The sequence below is a fragment of the Caloenas nicobarica genome, chromosome 5 (assembly GCF_036013445.1).
Source record: "Caloenas nicobarica isolate bCalNic1 chromosome 5, bCalNic1.hap1, whole genome shotgun sequence".
Taxonomy (NCBI): Eukaryota; Metazoa; Chordata; class Aves; order Columbiformes; family Columbidae; genus Caloenas; species Caloenas nicobarica.
Genome location: NC_088249.1, coordinates 21,303,678 through 21,321,812, shown reverse-complemented (window position 1 = coordinate 21,321,812; position 18,135 = coordinate 21,303,678). Strand labels below are relative to the sequence as shown.

The 18,135-nt window shown below is 40.9% G+C and overlaps 1 protein-coding gene across 2 annotated transcripts in view; it reads right to left on the bottom strand.

Annotated features, from left to right (window-relative positions):
* SEL1L (SEL1L adaptor subunit of SYVN1 ubiquitin ligase) overlaps positions 1 to 16,027 on the bottom strand; it is a 35,635-nt gene extending 19,608 nt beyond the window's left edge. For both annotated transcript variants that reach the window (XM_065636210.1, XM_065636212.1), the window contains exons 1-6: positions 15,797 to 16,027; positions 8,296 to 8,333; positions 7,722 to 7,944; positions 4,581 to 4,748; positions 3,864 to 3,969; positions 1,585 to 1,747 (exon numbers count right to left, since the gene is read on the bottom strand). In XM_065636210.1, the coding sequence (XP_065492282.1) occupies positions 1,585 to 1,747; positions 3,864 to 3,969; positions 4,581 to 4,748; positions 7,722 to 7,944; positions 8,296 to 8,333; positions 15,797 to 15,887 (789 nt within the window). In that variant the 5' untranslated portion in view covers positions 15,888 to 16,027. The remainder of the gene's footprint in view (positions 1 to 1,584; positions 1,748 to 3,863; positions 3,970 to 4,580; positions 4,749 to 7,721; positions 7,945 to 8,295; positions 8,334 to 15,796) is intronic.
* Between the last annotated feature and the right edge of the window lie 2,108 nt (positions 16,028 to 18,135).

Here is an 18,135-nt window from a genome sequence, read left to right as displayed (position 1 = left end):
CTTTACCTTCACTTTGGTACCTCCTATACTAGGCCCTTCGCTGCCCCTTTTAAAGTATGAAGTTTCTAAATTATTCAGTTGCCTAGGACACTGACATAAACACATCTCACTAGAATTCAGTCTAGTTGATCGAATGCAAGGAAGAAACTACTACTTCCCTGAATGCCAAAAGTAGATCCAAAGGTCCTGAACAGTAAAAGTAACCCAGTTTATTGACTCCCAAATGAAGATCAGCAATATCTGTCAGGTTATTCATGTATACTATCTGTCTAATATACCACTGCAAACATACAAGAACCATGACCTTCTCTACAAGAGTCTTACTATTTGATTCACTGTCTAACAGATCCTATGAATTTACTATTTTGCACCAGTTCTGCCATGAATTAGTTGCATTTATGACTATAAATATAAGCAGTTAGAAGGCACAGAGCTGTTTGGCTGAGGGTTTTTTCAAAAGTTATTTTTATTCTTAAAATTTACACAATTACTGCTCTATCTATAATACCTGTTATAGCTGTGTGACTCAGAGGACAAACTAGCACAGATGATGTATAAAGGTATCTATGTTTCACAGTGTTCTAAGACTATTCTATGCAATTCTGAGAGCGCACACATGCAAAAAAAAAAAAAAAAAATCACTTCATACAGATAGTATTGAATTCTAGACCAATAAAAGCCAAGGTCTTCATTGAGATATAAAGTCTCTCTCAAAAAGATGTTTCTGCTGTTCCTGCTGTCTATGGTGAATCAGCACTCCAACATTAAACAGGGAACAGCAGGAGACTTGGTAGCCAAAGAGCTAAAAGAAACTGGATAATTCCTAAAGAAGTTGACACTTCCAAAATAAAAGAGAGAACTAAATAATAAGTATATACAGATATTGAGACATTAAAATTGATAACACCTATATTTTATGACATGACGTGAACAATTACATACGAACAATTCTATAATCTTCAAAGGCACATGAAGAAAGTGAGTTCCATCCAAGTAAACAGCTTTCAAGATTCCTAAGAGTTATAATTTTCCTAGATTATAAATTTGTGCGTGTATATATATCTACCTATCTCAAAGATAAAACTGCAGAGGAAAAGCCATAGCATCCCACACAAACTAAAAGAAAACCCACAGAGTTTCAGAAAAGATTTGTTGGCTGTAGTCACCTTTATCTAGCCATTTTATGACTTATACATCCAATCTAGTCAGTCATACAACAGATTAGAAATTAAATGAAAAGACCACCATGCATTTGGGGAACAATCTTCAAACCAAAGCGAGGCACCGGTGAAATTTAAAAAGGTAAAGGCAATGAGTAGTCAGGATTAGGAAATGCTTGGGCAAACATTAGTAAAATACATTTCCTGAATCAGAGCCTGAACCAAAAGTTTTACATTAAGTTTTCAAACCATTTATAAAACCAGCACTCTGCTGTCTTTTTTAACCAGGCAACAGATACCACTTACTGCTCTCTTTCTGTTCTGGATGCAAGAACAATCTATGAAGCCACCTTAGAATAAGTACAATCTATAAAACAATTTATAAACTTATAAAAACCTCTGCAGAATCTCAGGACATACATACCATTTGTCCTTTAGGAGAACCTTCTTCTGTTAGTTTTTCAAATAGCTCTTTTGATGACTGGATGTTCTGCTTCAGGTAATCCCCAAACAACAAAGCATAAGACACTTTCTCCATTGCCTTGGTATGATTCATGTCAGCTGCTTTCAGAAGATATTGATATGCTCTTAAAAGAAAACAATTTCTTAGTCACCTTGAGGCAAAAAAAGTAGATTCCATTCATAAACCTGAAGATTTTGGGGAGGTATTTTGCTCCTCTGTTTTAGCCTCTGTTTTCTACAAATGCATTTACCTACAGTCATTTGTTCCAGCTCTGAACTGTCAACCTATCCTACAGCTGATACGATTTAGCTAATAGACTGGATTTTAATGTTCACTCTACTCCATATGCAAAGCAGTATGCATTTCCTCCCCTGTAAGATATATGAAAAATTTAAGGTCAAATGATCACATTTTTGTAGCAACAATTTTAAGTCCTATACTAGGTATCCAGTAGGAGCACTATGACAGCTTCACAGATCACGACAGAAAAAAAAGAAGCCTGAAAAAAAATTATGGAGTTCCTTTGATTTGTTGAGTACAAAACTATTCCAATGAAAACACAAAGTGTTGGGCCCAAGACAACTGCATACATGATTAATTTTGTGATGAAAGAGTCATGCTAACTATGAGAAAGTTCTCTGGAAACTCCCCTTTTTTTCAGTCTCAGAACTTACAGAAGTCCTCCAAAGTAATTTGATTTCACAGCAAATTTAAAAACTGTAACCTTAAACATCACAACACAGTACTATCAAGCACGCTTCAGCTTGATTTCTCATGGACCTTTGATAGCATTCCAAGATTTTTCTTTGCTTCTCCTGCTTTCTATTCTCAGACTTGTTTTCTTTCTTTAGGACAGCTGAGGCACATCTGGTTCCTCACATAATTTCATTGTCTAAGAAAGTACAAAGTGTTCAAGAGAACTAAGATCTGGGTCTGGAGCATCTTTCTTATGAGTAAAGACTGGGAGAGCTGGGTCTGTTCAGCCTGGAGAACACAAGGCTGAGAGGGGACCTTATTTATGCTTATAAATACCTCTAGGGTGGGTATCAAGAGGATGGGACCAGACTCTTTTCAGTGGTGCCCAACAATAAGATGAGGAGCAACGGGCACAGACAAACACAGGAGGTTCTACCTAAACATGAGGAGAAACTTCTTTACTTTGAGGGTGCCAGAGCACTGGAACAGGCTGCCCAGAAAGGTTGTGGAGTCTCGTTCTCTGGAGACATTCAAAACCTGCCTGGACACATTCCCGTGCAATCTGCTCTAGGTGAATCTGCTTTAGCAGGTGGGTTGGACTAGATGATCTCCAGAGGTCCCTTCCAACCCCAACCTTTCTGTGATTCTGATTGTTTTACAATACCTGTACTATTTTATATGAAAGAATACTAGCCAGAGTCCAACAGATACTGCCTCCCACTGTCTTTGCTAAGGTGTGATGACCTCTGTCTGTGCTTCAGCTTCCCTGATACACAAAGTAGAAATATACTCCCTTAACACAGTAACATGTTCACGTAACGATCAGCAGCCTGAAGTCACCACTTGCTGATGAAATTGTCAACATGAGTATCAGGGAGTTCTAAATTAACATCATTATTCTTAATTACAGTAGGAAGCTGACAACTATTTCATCAGTAACTGGATGTATACAGAGCAGAAAGTAAACAGACCAGAATGAACAGAAGTGTCATTTCATTCTTTTTCTTTTTTAGTTTTTGTCTACAATTTTTACCCTTTTCTCTCATATCATGTTAATTATTAGAATGTTGACATTTTTTTGAGATTAAATTTAATACTATTTTTATGGTGACCAGAACCATCAGAAAGCAGGAACAAAAACAAAGGATGAGAAATGCTGATGTTTGCCAGTCAGTCTTTGAAGCAGAGTGAGAGCCAGACTGCAAGAAACATTTGAAAAAGGACAATTATCTTGTCTCACATTCTTTTTTTTTTTTTTCTGAGCAGTTGCCACATATACATTGTAGCCAGTGAACTGCAGTACCACCTTGCCTTAAGTCAAGGTTTTGACAACATCCACTCTTTAGAAATAAGACAATTTTTAGTGGATTCAGAGGAAAGCAGGCATAAATGCCTTTTTCTAAATACCCTGAAATTACTATTTATTTTCAGTACTACCATTGCATGCAAAGTCCCAGGGCAACTAATTTATGTTGTTTTTCAGTTAAGCCAGAGTGACCAGCCATGTCAACATTCTCTTGTGGGGGTGTAGGAGGTAGACTTACTCTTTCTTCTGAGCCTTTTTACTGCTTTCATTAAGGATTTTCATTCCAGTCTGATAAACATCCTCAGCTTCTTGCATTTGCCTTCTCTTATTAGACTGCTCTTCAGCTACAGAAAAAAAAAAAAGTACACTAAGAGCTCCAATCACACAACTCAAGACTATTTTCTCAAAATTCCCATTGATTCTAAAGGGAAAAATACAGCCAGAAATATGTTTCTGAAGACCAATAAATAGCCCAAGTGATTACAAAAAGCTGTCTAAAGGAGGTGTTGAATATCTTGGTAGTCAGTTTCTTCTCACCTGATGTTTCTCATGTAGGAGTTTGCTGTCAAAATATTCTTTTCATTGATCCAAAGCAAGCTGTGAGAGGAAGAAAGGTTCCACCCTCAGAAGAACCTTTCCTTGAGAGGAGTTGCCTTTGTGCAACAAATCAGTGAGCTTAATGGAAAACACTGTCAAATCTCTTTACTGCTACAGCCTTAGAAAGTGAGAGCTTTACAGATGCCTTCACTTTAAGATTTCCCAAATAGCTTTGGAAGTGGCATTTGCATTATAATCTTGAGAATTTTGCCTTTACAATTACTTATATCAGTGTACGAAGTGGCCGTTAATATATAACAGGAACTTCTAGACCCTGGAATAAAGGGCATTAAGAGGACTGAAAACAGTAGCTTAAGAAAGTCTGCCTTGGACAAGAACAAGCCATCATGTTACTTACTTTCACAGAAGCCCCACTTTTGATCTTTCTTGTAATCATAGGTTGTTGCGCACCACAGCCTGCCGTCCTCCCTCCCATCTGCAGTGCACTCTGCGTACTCCTTCTCCAGGAACAGGAAGGGGAAGTGACAAGGTTCCCCATCTGCAGTGCCGCCAATGGCTGTCAGAACTGAAAATACATACCCAAGAATTAGGCTGCCTTCCTTTATTCCACAAATTACAGGCATCTACTACATACAGGAAAGCACTCCTATGTTGGTTTTAATTTCTATGTACCACATTAAATCAAGTTTTCTATAAAATTTCTAATATACAAAAGTCTGAAACAGCAATTACTTTTCTAAATAGCACTTGAAAAAACATTATTCCTATTTTTAATTAGGAAATGAAACAGAAGGTATGCAGTTTCTTATGTTCCTTAGTTCTAAGCAAAGAAAACATTTTTGTCTAGATTGGAGAAGGCAAATCTCAGTTACATTTTTATTGCATACGAACAGCTCTTCCTTTCACTTTATCTTCTCTGCACTCCCATCCTCATGCAAAAGACTAGACTCAAAGTGCATTCCAGTGCATATATTCATTTTAGGCCCAGAGTTACACGTAATCATGACAGAACCATTCACATCACCAAATGCGATACTGAAAGTCCTTGAATATCAGCAGAGTACACTTAGAACATACAACTGTAAGAAAGACTTAAATGAGTCCAGTCATTTTCTATTGTTGCATATACTTCTATTGAAAACTTTCACTCTGCCAATCTATTTCAGTTGCATTCAAAATTACTTTGAGCAGCATGATTTATAATTTCTCATGCACTAGAACTTCAAAGGTTACCAATTCCAATATTGGAATATCTTTAAATAAAGTCCATCTTCTATGAAGACTACGAATTATCTTCATTTTTTGAAAATGAAGTTATTTCAATTAGCCTTCTATAAAGGTTTTTCTCATTCAGTAAGCTAAATCCAGCAGTTGGTTTTAGCTTAATTTCAAGACTTTTGCAAAGTCATGCAATTGAGAATGTCAATTATACCATGTTTTTTCAAGTTCAGTTTATAATTACTGTCATTATAGAGAAAACTAGTTCTTTTTTCTAGGTTATATAATTGTAAGGCCTAGACCATACTAATTTAAAAATTGCATGTTGATTTTCTGAAGCATAAGGAAATATCCAAGATTAGTCAGACTGTTCAAATAGTTCTTTATAATTTGATTCCTTGGCAGAAGTTCTACCAGCCCACCCCACTCCCCCAAGTTAATTATCCCATAACACACAAGGAAAAACGTTATTTTCAGAAATTGCATTTAAAAATAATGTGTCCAGTTGTAATTAGCCTGGAATCATTTTAGACATCTGTTAACCATGAAGTAATGCACAAACTCATGCTAAGGGTGCATATCACTACAAGTGATGGGACCTCCTATCACTGTCATTTGAACAAACTTCAGGTCCAGACTATTAACAATACCTAAGAACTTGAAGTTTTACTTGTATTGTTTAGTACTTTGTCATTGTATTGAAAGCAATCGGACATAAACCATTTACACAGTGCTCTGCATTAGTTAGCTGTACACTAAAGTTAGGAAATTACTCTGCCCTAGTCCCCACCCTTGCCTTTTAAAATTCTGAATTCAGCTACAATGCTGTTTGTTCCCTGCAAATAGTAAAAAATACTAACTCCTAACGCAACACAACAGCAATGCGTTCACAGGATAAAGTGCTCACAGTTATTTTTCATGTACTTACAGAATGATAAATGCAAACTGAGGCAAATAACTTACTCTGAGGATAAATTACTTTTTGTCAAACTGAGTGTGCAAGCAGCAATTTACCTGTTTTACTATGTCCAAATAAAGTATATGGTATTTTATCATTATATTTTGTCCTTATTTACTTATATGTCATTTTGCACTTTACACAGCAGGAAACCCACATATAAAGTACTTATAAGTATAGGTTACATCACTGTAAGATTCCTCCAAATAGGAAAACAAACACAGCAGAAATTGCCAACTCTGTATAAACTCATGGGCAGTTTTCAGCAAAAAGTGTTAGTATGGACCTTGACAGTTTGCAGTGCTTTGACAGGTGCAGCTAAAAACATCAGCTGTAAGGGAGCAAGCCCTGTGGTTACACCTTTCTGATGTGAGATTAAAAGTATCTTAAAGTTTACCTTTGAAATAGTCCGCATTGGCTAAATATGCTGCTTAGCTCACTGTTTTCTGGCAGCAAGCCATCTAGCGGATTTTATCTACCTTTTTCCCGTGCAGCACCACACTTAATCGTATTACTGAGTTTTTACGCCCTACATTCTGCATTAATAAGGAAGGCTTACTAGAAAACACTGAAACTGCTTTCTTTTAAGATTCAAACCTGAGTTGAGAAGATAGACAAATACTATTATCATGTAACTTTTTTCAGTAAAGTTGAAGATTTACTTTTTATGGACAAGTGAAAAAGAAAAATCTTTGCTGCACAGGCTGCAGTACTCAACTGTATCATCTAATTACCATCTACTACTAACTGCAAGTCAAAAAGAATCATATTAAATTTATATTTTTATTAGTAGTAAAAAATAAACACTAGCATTTCCTGGGAATTTAGACACAAGGACATAAGGTTTTACCTATATTAAAAATCTTACTGAAATTTACCCACAATTTAGATGTTGCCTTAAGGCTCCCAATGCCATCCTAGAAAGCTTATATTCGCATCACGATTTTTTCCTTCTCTGTCAACTGACTCTCCAGCCATCAGGCTGAGCCACTGATGCCATTCCTCCTTCTAGGGCAGGTATACAGACACACAGCATGGTCTGTGTACTTGAGTCCTAGTCCAAGGAATCACAGCTTTCTCCATTTGATAGCTAAAATCTTCCAAGATGACGGAAACAACAAGAATGATGGACTATCCTTTCAAATGCATCTAAAAAGTAATCACTCAGATTTCAATCACAATATATTTGAAAACTTTTTGATGTTACTTTCTAATGGAAAAAGCGGCAATTACCATTCGATTCCAGAAAGGTTAAAACACTAGTTATTTCATATGTTCAAAATTAATGTTTGTGTTCATCTACATGCCAAAGTTACTCGGATGCATCTTTCTTGCCACTTGTTCAAAAGTGTAAGCAGTTACCTGGACTCTGTATTTCTGCTTCTTCCAAGTCCTTATTTAACAGATTTGACATTTCTAGAGAGTTCAACTCATCCAGTGAAATCTCTTTTTCCTCCTCTTGACTATGAAAGTTCTCTTCATCCTCCGACTGAGAGTCTGTTTTCCCTGATTCAAGGAAGATCTGACCTGCTACCACTCGAGTTCCTGTGGAATGGTCCTTTACCTGGTCCTCTGCAGATAAAGTCTGAAGGAAAGCAGCCAGATAATTCAGAAGATTAGAAACTGAATAGTAGTACCTGGCAAAAAACCCATTACTTTTTAAAGATATGATTAATCAACATACCAAGTTTAAAGAACAGAATCAAAAGTAAGTTGAGCTACCTCTATCAGCTCTCATTGACTCTACCTCTTTCAGTACTCTGAAAAATAACACTTTTCAAATACATAACAGAACATTAACTCTTTTGAGGCACAGAAGAAATTGAGACAGCACTACGGAAAAGTTTAAAACAGGAATCAATTAATAGTTCTGAATTTCAGACCTTTGCTCCCATTCCACAAGAAAAAAAGAATGACTAAAAAATTATTTCCTCACCTTTGACTCCAGTGATTCATCTTGATTTCCCTCTTCATCTACAAGAGATGTTGCAAGTCAGTAAAAAGCTTTTTCATAGGTAATTTTCTCAAAAATAAAAATAAGTTTAGCTATAATATTGTACCATGGTTCTGAAATATTCTAGTGTACTAAATTGACTCATGCACTTCAAAAAGACCTTGTTAGTGTTGCCAGGAAGAATCAAATATTTCACAGATGATCCTGTTCTTCCTTTAATTATGCCATCACAACTGTGTGTCCAATACTAGAAAGAACTGTACATTTTTTTTTAAACCTAAATCAACCCTCTACATTAGAATACAGTCTGAACTGTTCCAGTCAGACTAAACTACTTTAAAAGGTATGCATCAAGTCAAAAGGGTCTAGACATGAGGAAGAAATATTTTATTATGAGGATGGTGAAACACTGGCCCAGGTTGCCCAGAGAGGTGGTAGATGCCCCATCCCTGGAGACATTCGAGGCCAGGTTGGACAGGGCTCTGAGCAACCTGATCTATTTGTAGATGTCCCTGCTCATTGTAGGGGGTTGGACAAGATGAGCTTTGAAGATCTCTTCCAACTCAAAATATTCTATGATTCTACGGAACCCAAGGTTTTTAGTCACCAAATCAGCTTTCTTATTATAAGCAGCTTCAGTAGCAACCAGAAAGCTACATTAATATCACCTCACTTAAAATTAAACATTGTTATTTAGGGAATGCCAATTCATTTTGCCTGACCAGCATATTAGAACCTTTGTATAGAGGTCTATCTTCAGAACTGTGAAAAATTAGTCAAGGTACTGTTCAAGAGAGCTGCAAGCTTTAACTGTCATCTTTCTTATCTGAATGGAACATAATATAATATTTGATCAGGAAGACTGGAAAGAGAAGAAATGGTAAAGATGAAAGGCTATTAGACAGAGACCTAACGGAACAGAGATTAAAAGGATGGAGAAGATAACCAGAAAAGCTTATTTATGACAGTTCTACCACTGTTCTACAGAACTGCGTCTCTTTTTTAATTTTCTTCATCCCTGTAACTTAAATGGGCTACTCACTGTGCTTCAAACAACTTGGTTTGCACTATAATCTCAACTGAAAGCCTCTAGAATTATCACAGCTGAAGTGTGACTGTTCCCAGCAATCAGTACCTCATACCACCTCATTTAGTAAACAAAAACCTCTCACATTTGAAAGAAGATGCTCCAGACCTCCCTCTCTCTGGTACACAACTCACTTAAACTGAAATAAAAGCTCAAAATATAACCAGGTGACTAAGCAAAGCTGCCACTAACTTGTACTACATTTAGAAATCCTCTCCTTCCAAGACTGGGATGTGTGATGCCCTACAGCAGTGGTGAGGTGTTGACAGGCTGGAGACCTGCACTACGACTAGAAAAGTTACCTAAACTGATAGAAATTAGTGCCCTGTACATGAGATATACCCATGTAGTATGTTATGGTTAGCTACTTAAAGCTACTTGCACAAATCCCGAATGCCAAGAGAACTCACCAAAAGTTTATAGAACTCTGCTGACATCCTGTAAGCATTTGGCAGCAAAACTTGCACACTTCTGTCCTCATGCAAGTAAAGTGTCTTACCAGAGATAAACAATCTTTGAAGTGACAAACTACAAGCATGACACTTCATCAGCTTCATGTTTTGAAGACTATTACTATAACAGAGCAACTGTTGAAAAGGGCTAACCTTGGAAGACAGATTCTAGAACGCAATTTCCATGTCGTTATTTGAAGTATAACCTTTAATTAGAACAAGTAAAAGATAAGGATCAACTTTAAGCTCTAACAGCATAATTAAAAAAAAAAAAAAAAATCAAGAAAAAATGCTAAGACTTACAAGTGAAGCTGCAAAACCAAGGTGACAAGAAGTTTGACAATGCAACTGAGACAGATAATAGTCTGTTGATCATACAGAGGATGTAAAACTCAAAAAGTTTAACTGCCAGAAGACACAGGATTAAAAGGGATCTTAAAGGGTCAGTGTTGGTAAGCAGCTGTACCCTACAGGTCCAAAAAAGAAAGCTCACAGAGCCCTTCTGAAAAACTAGGAGAGACTGCAAAGAGCCCTCCAGATGAGACAGACCCTGCAAGAAGCAACCAAGACACCATGGGAACAAACACCAATTTGGAAAAAACACCAAAAGAGGGATGAGAAAAAACAAGGCTACCTGCATTTTTGGCAGAGATCACAGTGTTTATCAGCTTGAGGAATCTAACAGATGCAGCTGATTGTCATAATCTGTAAGAAGTTCTACCACTGAACTTCAGCACTTCAGATCACCATACAACAGTTGGATTTTAAATACAGTAAAAGTATATATGTATTTAGGATACTTGCTCATCCTTTCTGTTCTGAAACTATGAGAAATTTGAAGTTACCACATTTTCCACAAATTACATTCTACTGTCCTAAATAATTTTGATCTAAAACCAAATTCCAGCCCTACAACTTCAAACTCCAGAGCTTATGAAGAGATTCAGACATGCTTCTGGAGTTGCGGAAAACTAAGGCAGAGTTAACCTACCCAGGAGCTTGTACGCTGCTATTACTATATACAAGGCACTTATACAGTAGCTGTTACTGCAGTAACAAACATCATGTTATTTTTAACAGCTAGGATGTTTTTGTCTGCTCAAAATCAGCCTATATGCTTGACAGCACTAGACCATTCTAGCTTTTTACTAAAGGCTTTACTGATTTCAATTTGTGGTAGGTTGACTTTACAACAAAAGACCACACAAGCTCAAATATAAACAGGGTATGCTATCTGTGCACATATATCAAAGAACAATCTTATTGTAACTTCACATGCAAAGCAAAAGGTTTAGTAAATTGAAAGGCAGGAGACTTCTGAGCAATGTAAGGGAGAGCTCATTAAATGTTTGTTCTTCTTCCTTGAAAGTAAATAAACCTATTTCATTTCTATTGCATCATTTAAATTCTCTCTTAAGGAACTAGCTTTGTTATTAAGAAGTTGTACTGGAACAATTGTTTTCAAAACAGTAGTTCCAAAACAACATCGAAGCAACAACAAAATATTAGTTCAACTGTTCTTAGCTCTGGGACTTTCTTCTAAGGCAGATGAGGTTGCAGTGACGACTGATAATGCCACTATAGAAGGGATCACTTACAGCCTCGTTATTACACGGAACTGCTGACTAATATGCACCTGCTACTCATAGAAGCATGTCTACTTCTAAGAAACAGTTAAGAAAACTTATACCTAAAGTGTTAATGAAAGATCTATGGAAGGTCACAGTTTGACCTACAAGCAGCTTATTAGTCAAGGCTCAACTACTGAACAAAGTCACAGATGTTATGTTTGTGCACCTGCTACAGAGATTAAAGCTCAAAGTTTACTTTGTTTTTCCAAAGTTAAATTTGAAAAAGTAACATTTTTGTTTGTTTTGTTTTACATTTGGGTCTGTTACCAAGGCTGCTCAATTCTATAAACCCCTTCTGAAAAGGCCAATTGGAAATTAATGCTATTATTTGTTAAGCAAATTAGGGAGATGCAATAATATATTAGAAGGAAAAAGTAGGCAAAAAATACTTGTGGCTGAAACGGGCACCTGGCTGAAACAGGCACCTGACAACATCGTACAGAATACTTCGCTTCAAAACATTGCTGAGCTGTAGACATGGCCAGGTGCTCTCATGCCCAGCTTGGACTCTAGAGTACTTCATACAGCTAAACGCTTGTTTTAACCATCCACAACTTCCTATACAATTAAAATGAACTTTAAAATGTATTCATTTTTGACCAATGTTCAGTCTATTTAAATATAGCAAAAGTACTCTGGCAGCCAGATAGATAAAAAGATCCTACCATATGCTGGATAAAGATCCTACTGTTTTGTGAGAATTACCATTTTCAAGAGAGAGGGGTTGAAACAAGAAGAGCTAGGCAGTGTGATTCAGCAAGAAAAATGTCATTAGCTTGAGGGAGCTCAACAGTTCCAAAGTTTTCCTGTATTAGAAGAACAAATCAGCTGACAGCCTATAAAGCTAAAGGACTACCACCAGACAAGAAATACTATTAGTTTCAGGATTAGAATGGTCATTAACCTTTGGGAAACAGCCAAAATTTCAGTAAATGCAAGCAGCTGGCAATCTCCCAAAGCTCTGACAACAGCTCTGTCTGATCCCTGAAGTCAGTTTCCTTCCAGTTTTTACCAAGCTCTTCAAGCTTCAAACACTATCACAACAAAGCAAACAGCAAAAGCATGCATGCTCTAGAGCTGTGATCCCAAAGTGGGGTGTGCACCCTCCAGGGGCTGCGCCAGCCAACACACTGGGGGGGTGGGAAGAAAATACTTTTTATACCATTAACAAATAAGACTTTTCTTAATATAGTGTTTATTTTACCTTTATCTTGCTCTTTTTTCATTTCTGTTTTTGAGCATGTTTTATGATGCACATGTTAGTACAGTAGTACATACTGTATTTTTTAATAAGTTAAACATTGAAGATGCATGCTTAATTTTTTTTTTTATTGAGAGGAGTGCATGAACAAAAATGGATTGGCAATGACCGCTTTAGAGCATCCACCAGAGATTTTCTGTGGTATTTTTAGTTATTTCTTTCAATGTTCTTTTGCGCAAGTGGCTAGGTTAGATTTTGAAAAAGAATGTGAAACCTGTTTATTCTATTCTTGCAGGAAAAAAACTAAATCTTAAGTAAAAAATTACCTTAGATTGCTTCTCATCAATTTTTCAACTGTTAAATTCAGCACAGGAACAGACTCCATAGCACAGATGCTATTCCTATTACATGAACTTCTAAAACATGCAGTGAGTTAAGCAAAATCCTTAAGTGGCATCTATTCAGCAAGACTAGTTTCAAAGTATCTTTGGCAGCAAATAAACTGTTCCCAGCTACAATCTGTGCAGTGTATTCATTTTAGTGCAACTACAAGATTAAGATATAGGTCAACCCTCACCCTGAATACAAATCTTTTTTCCAGTCTCATTGCAATTGCTGGCTATTTTCAAAAATTACTCTCCAGCAGTTCCTCTGTAGGAATGGAGATTTCCTACCAGGCAACAAGTTTATGGAATGTTTTCCAGTTAGGTAAGTAAAACCAGAAGGGTCAGGGAAAGCCACTGAACTCTGTCTTTTGAGAGAATAGGTACAGAAGTTTCCTACAATATACAACTGTGCTAATTTGTCCTACCAGTTACTGAGACAGCAGGAAAACCTCTGCCTATCACGGAAGTTGGACATGGAAGGTGCGGGATAGTCAGAGGAAGAATCACTTCATTTCTTCAGGCACAATGAGATAACTTCTACCTCTTAGTCTGTGAACAAGGGGAAAAAATTCCCAAGAATCAAATAATACTGGCAATCGGAAAAAATTAACTTTTTTTTTTCAACATTCTTAATGAATGGTCAACAGAAAAAGCAGAAGGCCATTGCTGCTCTGATAAGCAGAAGATAGCCAGCTTCGGCTGGAACACACTTATCAATTTTTACCTGCTTTTGCCAACTTCCCATGGACTCCTTAATACCCTTTCCCCAGACCCCAATGTTCAACTTCTTAATAATCAGTATTAATGATATATCTTTTAAAAAATAGTGCCCGTTTCTTTAGGCCCGAGTTTTCTTGCATTCAACTCAAGTTTTCAACAAATTGATTTAAGCAGAGTTTACGACCATAGAATTAGGGTTTAAAGCTAGAGTTAAAAGACTCACTACCAAAATGAAAAAAAATCTCATTAAAATAAATCTTCTGAAGTCATGAAATGTAATACTTGAACCATTTTTACTCACCCTTTTTAAAACCCCTCCCTTCAATGTACTCACATTCCAGATGACTGTTTCCAGGCCAGACATTAGGAATGAACAAGTATTCAAGGAACCACTTAATAAATAATCTCTAGGCTTGTACCAGACTCTACCAGAGAAAGTTAGTTATTATATTAGTATTACTGCAGGAAATGAAAACATCAATGAAGTGAAGACAATTAATTTTCTTTCAGAATTATAACTGACAAAAAATAGTCTGCTGCCAAAAGCTGGACTCTAAACACTCTGTCCTAATTAATTCTGGATATTCATGAACAGTTTTACTTCACAGTAGTGATTTAAGTTTGGCAACAGCTCTTAATCCTTCACATACTCTACTGTGTGCTTTCTTGGGCCTGCTAAGTGTATTAGTTCAATTGACTCTAAACATACAGTTTTAAAAGGCTGAATTAAGCTTTTAGAACTTCATATTCACAAACACAACTTTGTGATAGTGGAAAAGCAGTCAAGATAGAAGAGCTGACAGCTAGCACAGCCATAGATGCACACTTGAACAGCCTTTAATTTTGTCACCTAACTTCCATGTACACAACAGATGGTTCATCTACCACTGATGGTCTCATCTCACCTTCACTTTTTTCTTTATATTATACACTATCAGTGAGAACACATCATTCAAAGTCTGAGTACATCTCTTTGGCTTCACAGAACTTGTATGGGTCTTTTCTACACCTTGGGAAGTGCCCTGCTGGCTTATAGCATTACATACAAAGCACATATAACTGTGCTTGATATCTAATCTGAACTCTGGTAACATAACTTTAAATTTCGACTTCCTACTGCATACAAGAAAACGAATCCCAAACCACAGCACCCACCTCTAGCCAAAATGTTAAGTTACTTTCCTGGAATACCATTGACAGCCTAAAAGCACATCCCCAATAGCACTGGATAAGGCTGTCCATTAAAGATACACTTTCTGGCTTTAGAAATACTGTATAAATAAATGCACTGCACATTCCCCCCACCCACTCACGGTGGAGAGAAGGGTGTGGGAGGTAGAAACCCCAGGAAAGGAAGCAGATGACAACATGTGAGAAGCACACAAACCCCAGGCCACATAACAACAAAAGACACAGGAAAAAAAAGTCTTATAGCAACATAATGCAGGAACCAAAAATGCTCTACATGTTTGCATGACAAAACTGTTCTGATAACACTAACATCACCGTTATCAGCTCGTCAGCAAGAAAATGCGTAATAGGGAGGAAAAACATGTCTCATTTTGCATTTGAGCAGAGCAAGGATTACAAAGTAGGCTCCTGATGAGTTATTCAAAGGCAAGAGCAAAACTGTGTCTTCACCCCCATCAGGCCTACCGAACAGCCCCCGTGGGGCGAAGCCAGCAGGCACAGGGTGAGCAACGAGCCCGCCGCCCCCGCTGCACCGGCCGCGCAGCTGACAGGGGCCCGGCTCCCCCCGCCCTCCTCTCCGCCGCCTCAGCCCCCGGCCGGGACGGAGCTGCCCCCACGCACCCCAAAGCCCCAGACAGGACACTGGGTCCCCTCCCCCGTTGCCACCGCCTCCGCGCCCCGCTGCGGGCGCCAGGACCCTCTCAGACACCCCGGCGGCTGCAACACGTCCCCACCCCGCAGCAGGCCGTGGGGGGCGCGGCCGCCGCAGAGCTCAGGCCCAGCGGGGCGCGGAGAGGTGGAGCCCCGGTACTTACCGGCCGCGGCCAGTCCTCCAGCCCAGAGCGCCGCCAGGCACAGCGCCAGCCCGAGGTGCAGCGCCAGCCCGAGGCGCGCCCGTTGCCCCATCCCGCCGGGCTCCTGAGGGGCCGCCGCCGCCGAGGGGCTCCGGGTCCGGCTTCCGCGCCCCGCCCGGCGCCCCACCGCCACCAATCCGCTGGCCGCGCTGACGACCAGCTACCGAGTGCTGGGCGCAGCACACGCAATCCCCAGAGGAACGGCTCGCTCTACATGGCCCGCTTCCATTGGCTCGGGGGAGGTACGGATGGTCGGTCACGCCCTCTTCTTGGCCAATGGAATCGCAAAAGGAAAGAACGTGCCTCAGCGATCGCCGGTCACGCGAGCACGGCCTTCCGAAATAACAGCGCCGATTGGCTCGCGCCCCAGTGCCTACAACACCCATAATGCCTTGCGAGCCCACGGCCGGCGACCACAGGATCGTCAAGAACTACGTCACCCACAATCCCCCGCGCCGAAGTGCGCAGGAGCGGGTGGAGGCGGTGCCGCCCGCCGGCGCAGCCGTGAGGTGCTTGGGCCGGCAGCAGCTCCGTGCTCGGCCCGAGCTGGGCGGCTGGGCTTGGCTGCAGCGCTACCCTTCCGAGGCGGGCGGGGTAGCGGGGCGGGGGCTCCGTGCCGCGGGGCCCATCTTGTAGGCGAGGGGCCTTTGGGTGGTCGTTGGTAGCGGTCGGGGCCCATCTTGTAGGCGAGGGGCCTTTGGGTGGCCGTTGGTAGCGGTCGGAAACGCGGGGGCGGGGCAGCAGTGGGCGGTGAGGGCCGGGTAGTGTCATCTCCAGAAACGCTGCTTCACCGGGCCGGGCGGCCGTCGTGAGGAGCCGGGCGGGACAGCCACTTGGGGATTGCGCCTGACTCGCCCTCGGCTCTGGGCGGGTCTGTTGGCCGCGAGACCGGCTGCAGATTTCGTGACACAGGGCAGGGCGAAAGGCAGCGCCGTAGCTCGGGCCTCTTTCGCGGGGCACCTGGAAAGGGCAGTTAAAAGGTTTACCTTAATTTACTAAGTCTTATTTTTCGTACGACGTTTTTATCCTCTGTCAATAGGTTTCCCTATCAACTTTTTTGCTGTTGTTTTCCAAGTGGAAAAATAGAGTTTATGACTTTAATTTGCTTCTAAAAGCAATAGGGAGCCCTGTTTCAAACAACACACTTCCAGGCAGCCGAGCAGAGCTGAGTAGGTGCATGAGAAGCAGCAATAAATTACAAACCTGCCTAAAACAACATAGCTGAAGCACACGGAACTTGTAAAGGATGCGTTCAAATTAGTTGAACATTTCCTTCAAAAAGGTGTAATCTTTGGGAAGGGACTGAGGACTCTGGGACACCACTCTTTGGTTCTTGTAAGAATCACAGCTCTTGGTCAATTAAAAGCAACAACAAATGAGGAAGGGCAACCTGTGCCCTGACCTGTGGTGGACTGAACCGTGGCTGGATAGTGAATGTCACTGTGTCACAGGACCACGCTGTTACATGGCGCTGTGCTGAATTATAAAAGGGATTTGTCACGCGCTGTCTAAATCGTGTTAAGCTGTCTTGTACTTACGGCTCTACAGTTGTGGCCTCTGCAGGGGGCGAGTAGCCACTAGAGGCCACGTTTGTCCCGTGGGAGAGCACAGCAGGATCCGTGGGGTGTGCAGTCCCACCCGGGGCTGTGTGGGGGGTTTTCTGCCTGCTGGGACCAGGTCTGTGGGCAGGGCAATGCCTATGCTGCTTCAGCTGGGCGGCTTCTGGGTAGCATGTGAGCTTGCACCGATCTAGTAAGTAGTTCTGAGTCTAATTAGGAGAATTTTTTTGTAGCTATGGTACAGCTGTAACAGCATCCATCAACTTACGCAAAACCGAGCCTCGCTATAGCATAGTAGCACTATTGTTTCGGTACAGGCCTGAAGAGATTTCTCCGGAGCGTGTCCCTGCACTTAGATCACGACTAAGTTTAACCTCTGTCCTAAGTAGAGCAGCATTACAGCCCGGTTACTTGTGTCGGTCGCTCCCCGGAGCGAAGCGTCGGGCCGGGGCCGGGCGGGAGGAGCGGGAACGTGCGAGGGGCGGGGCCTGGGCCGGGAGGCCCCGCCCCGGGTGGGGAGCGGCGCGAGCCAGCCGCGTGCGGCGGCGAGGCGCCTGGCGCGCCGGGCAGCAGCCGGGTGGCGGCGCTGAGGAGACGCGGGAGCTTCGCTGCGGCCCCGGGTCTGCACGGCCGGGGCTCCCGGGCAGGTGCGTGGCGCGGCGGGACGGTGCAGGACAGGTGCGAGGGAGTCTTGGGGTGCGGGGACCGGCCACGGGTGCTGCGGTACCACAGCGCTGTGGC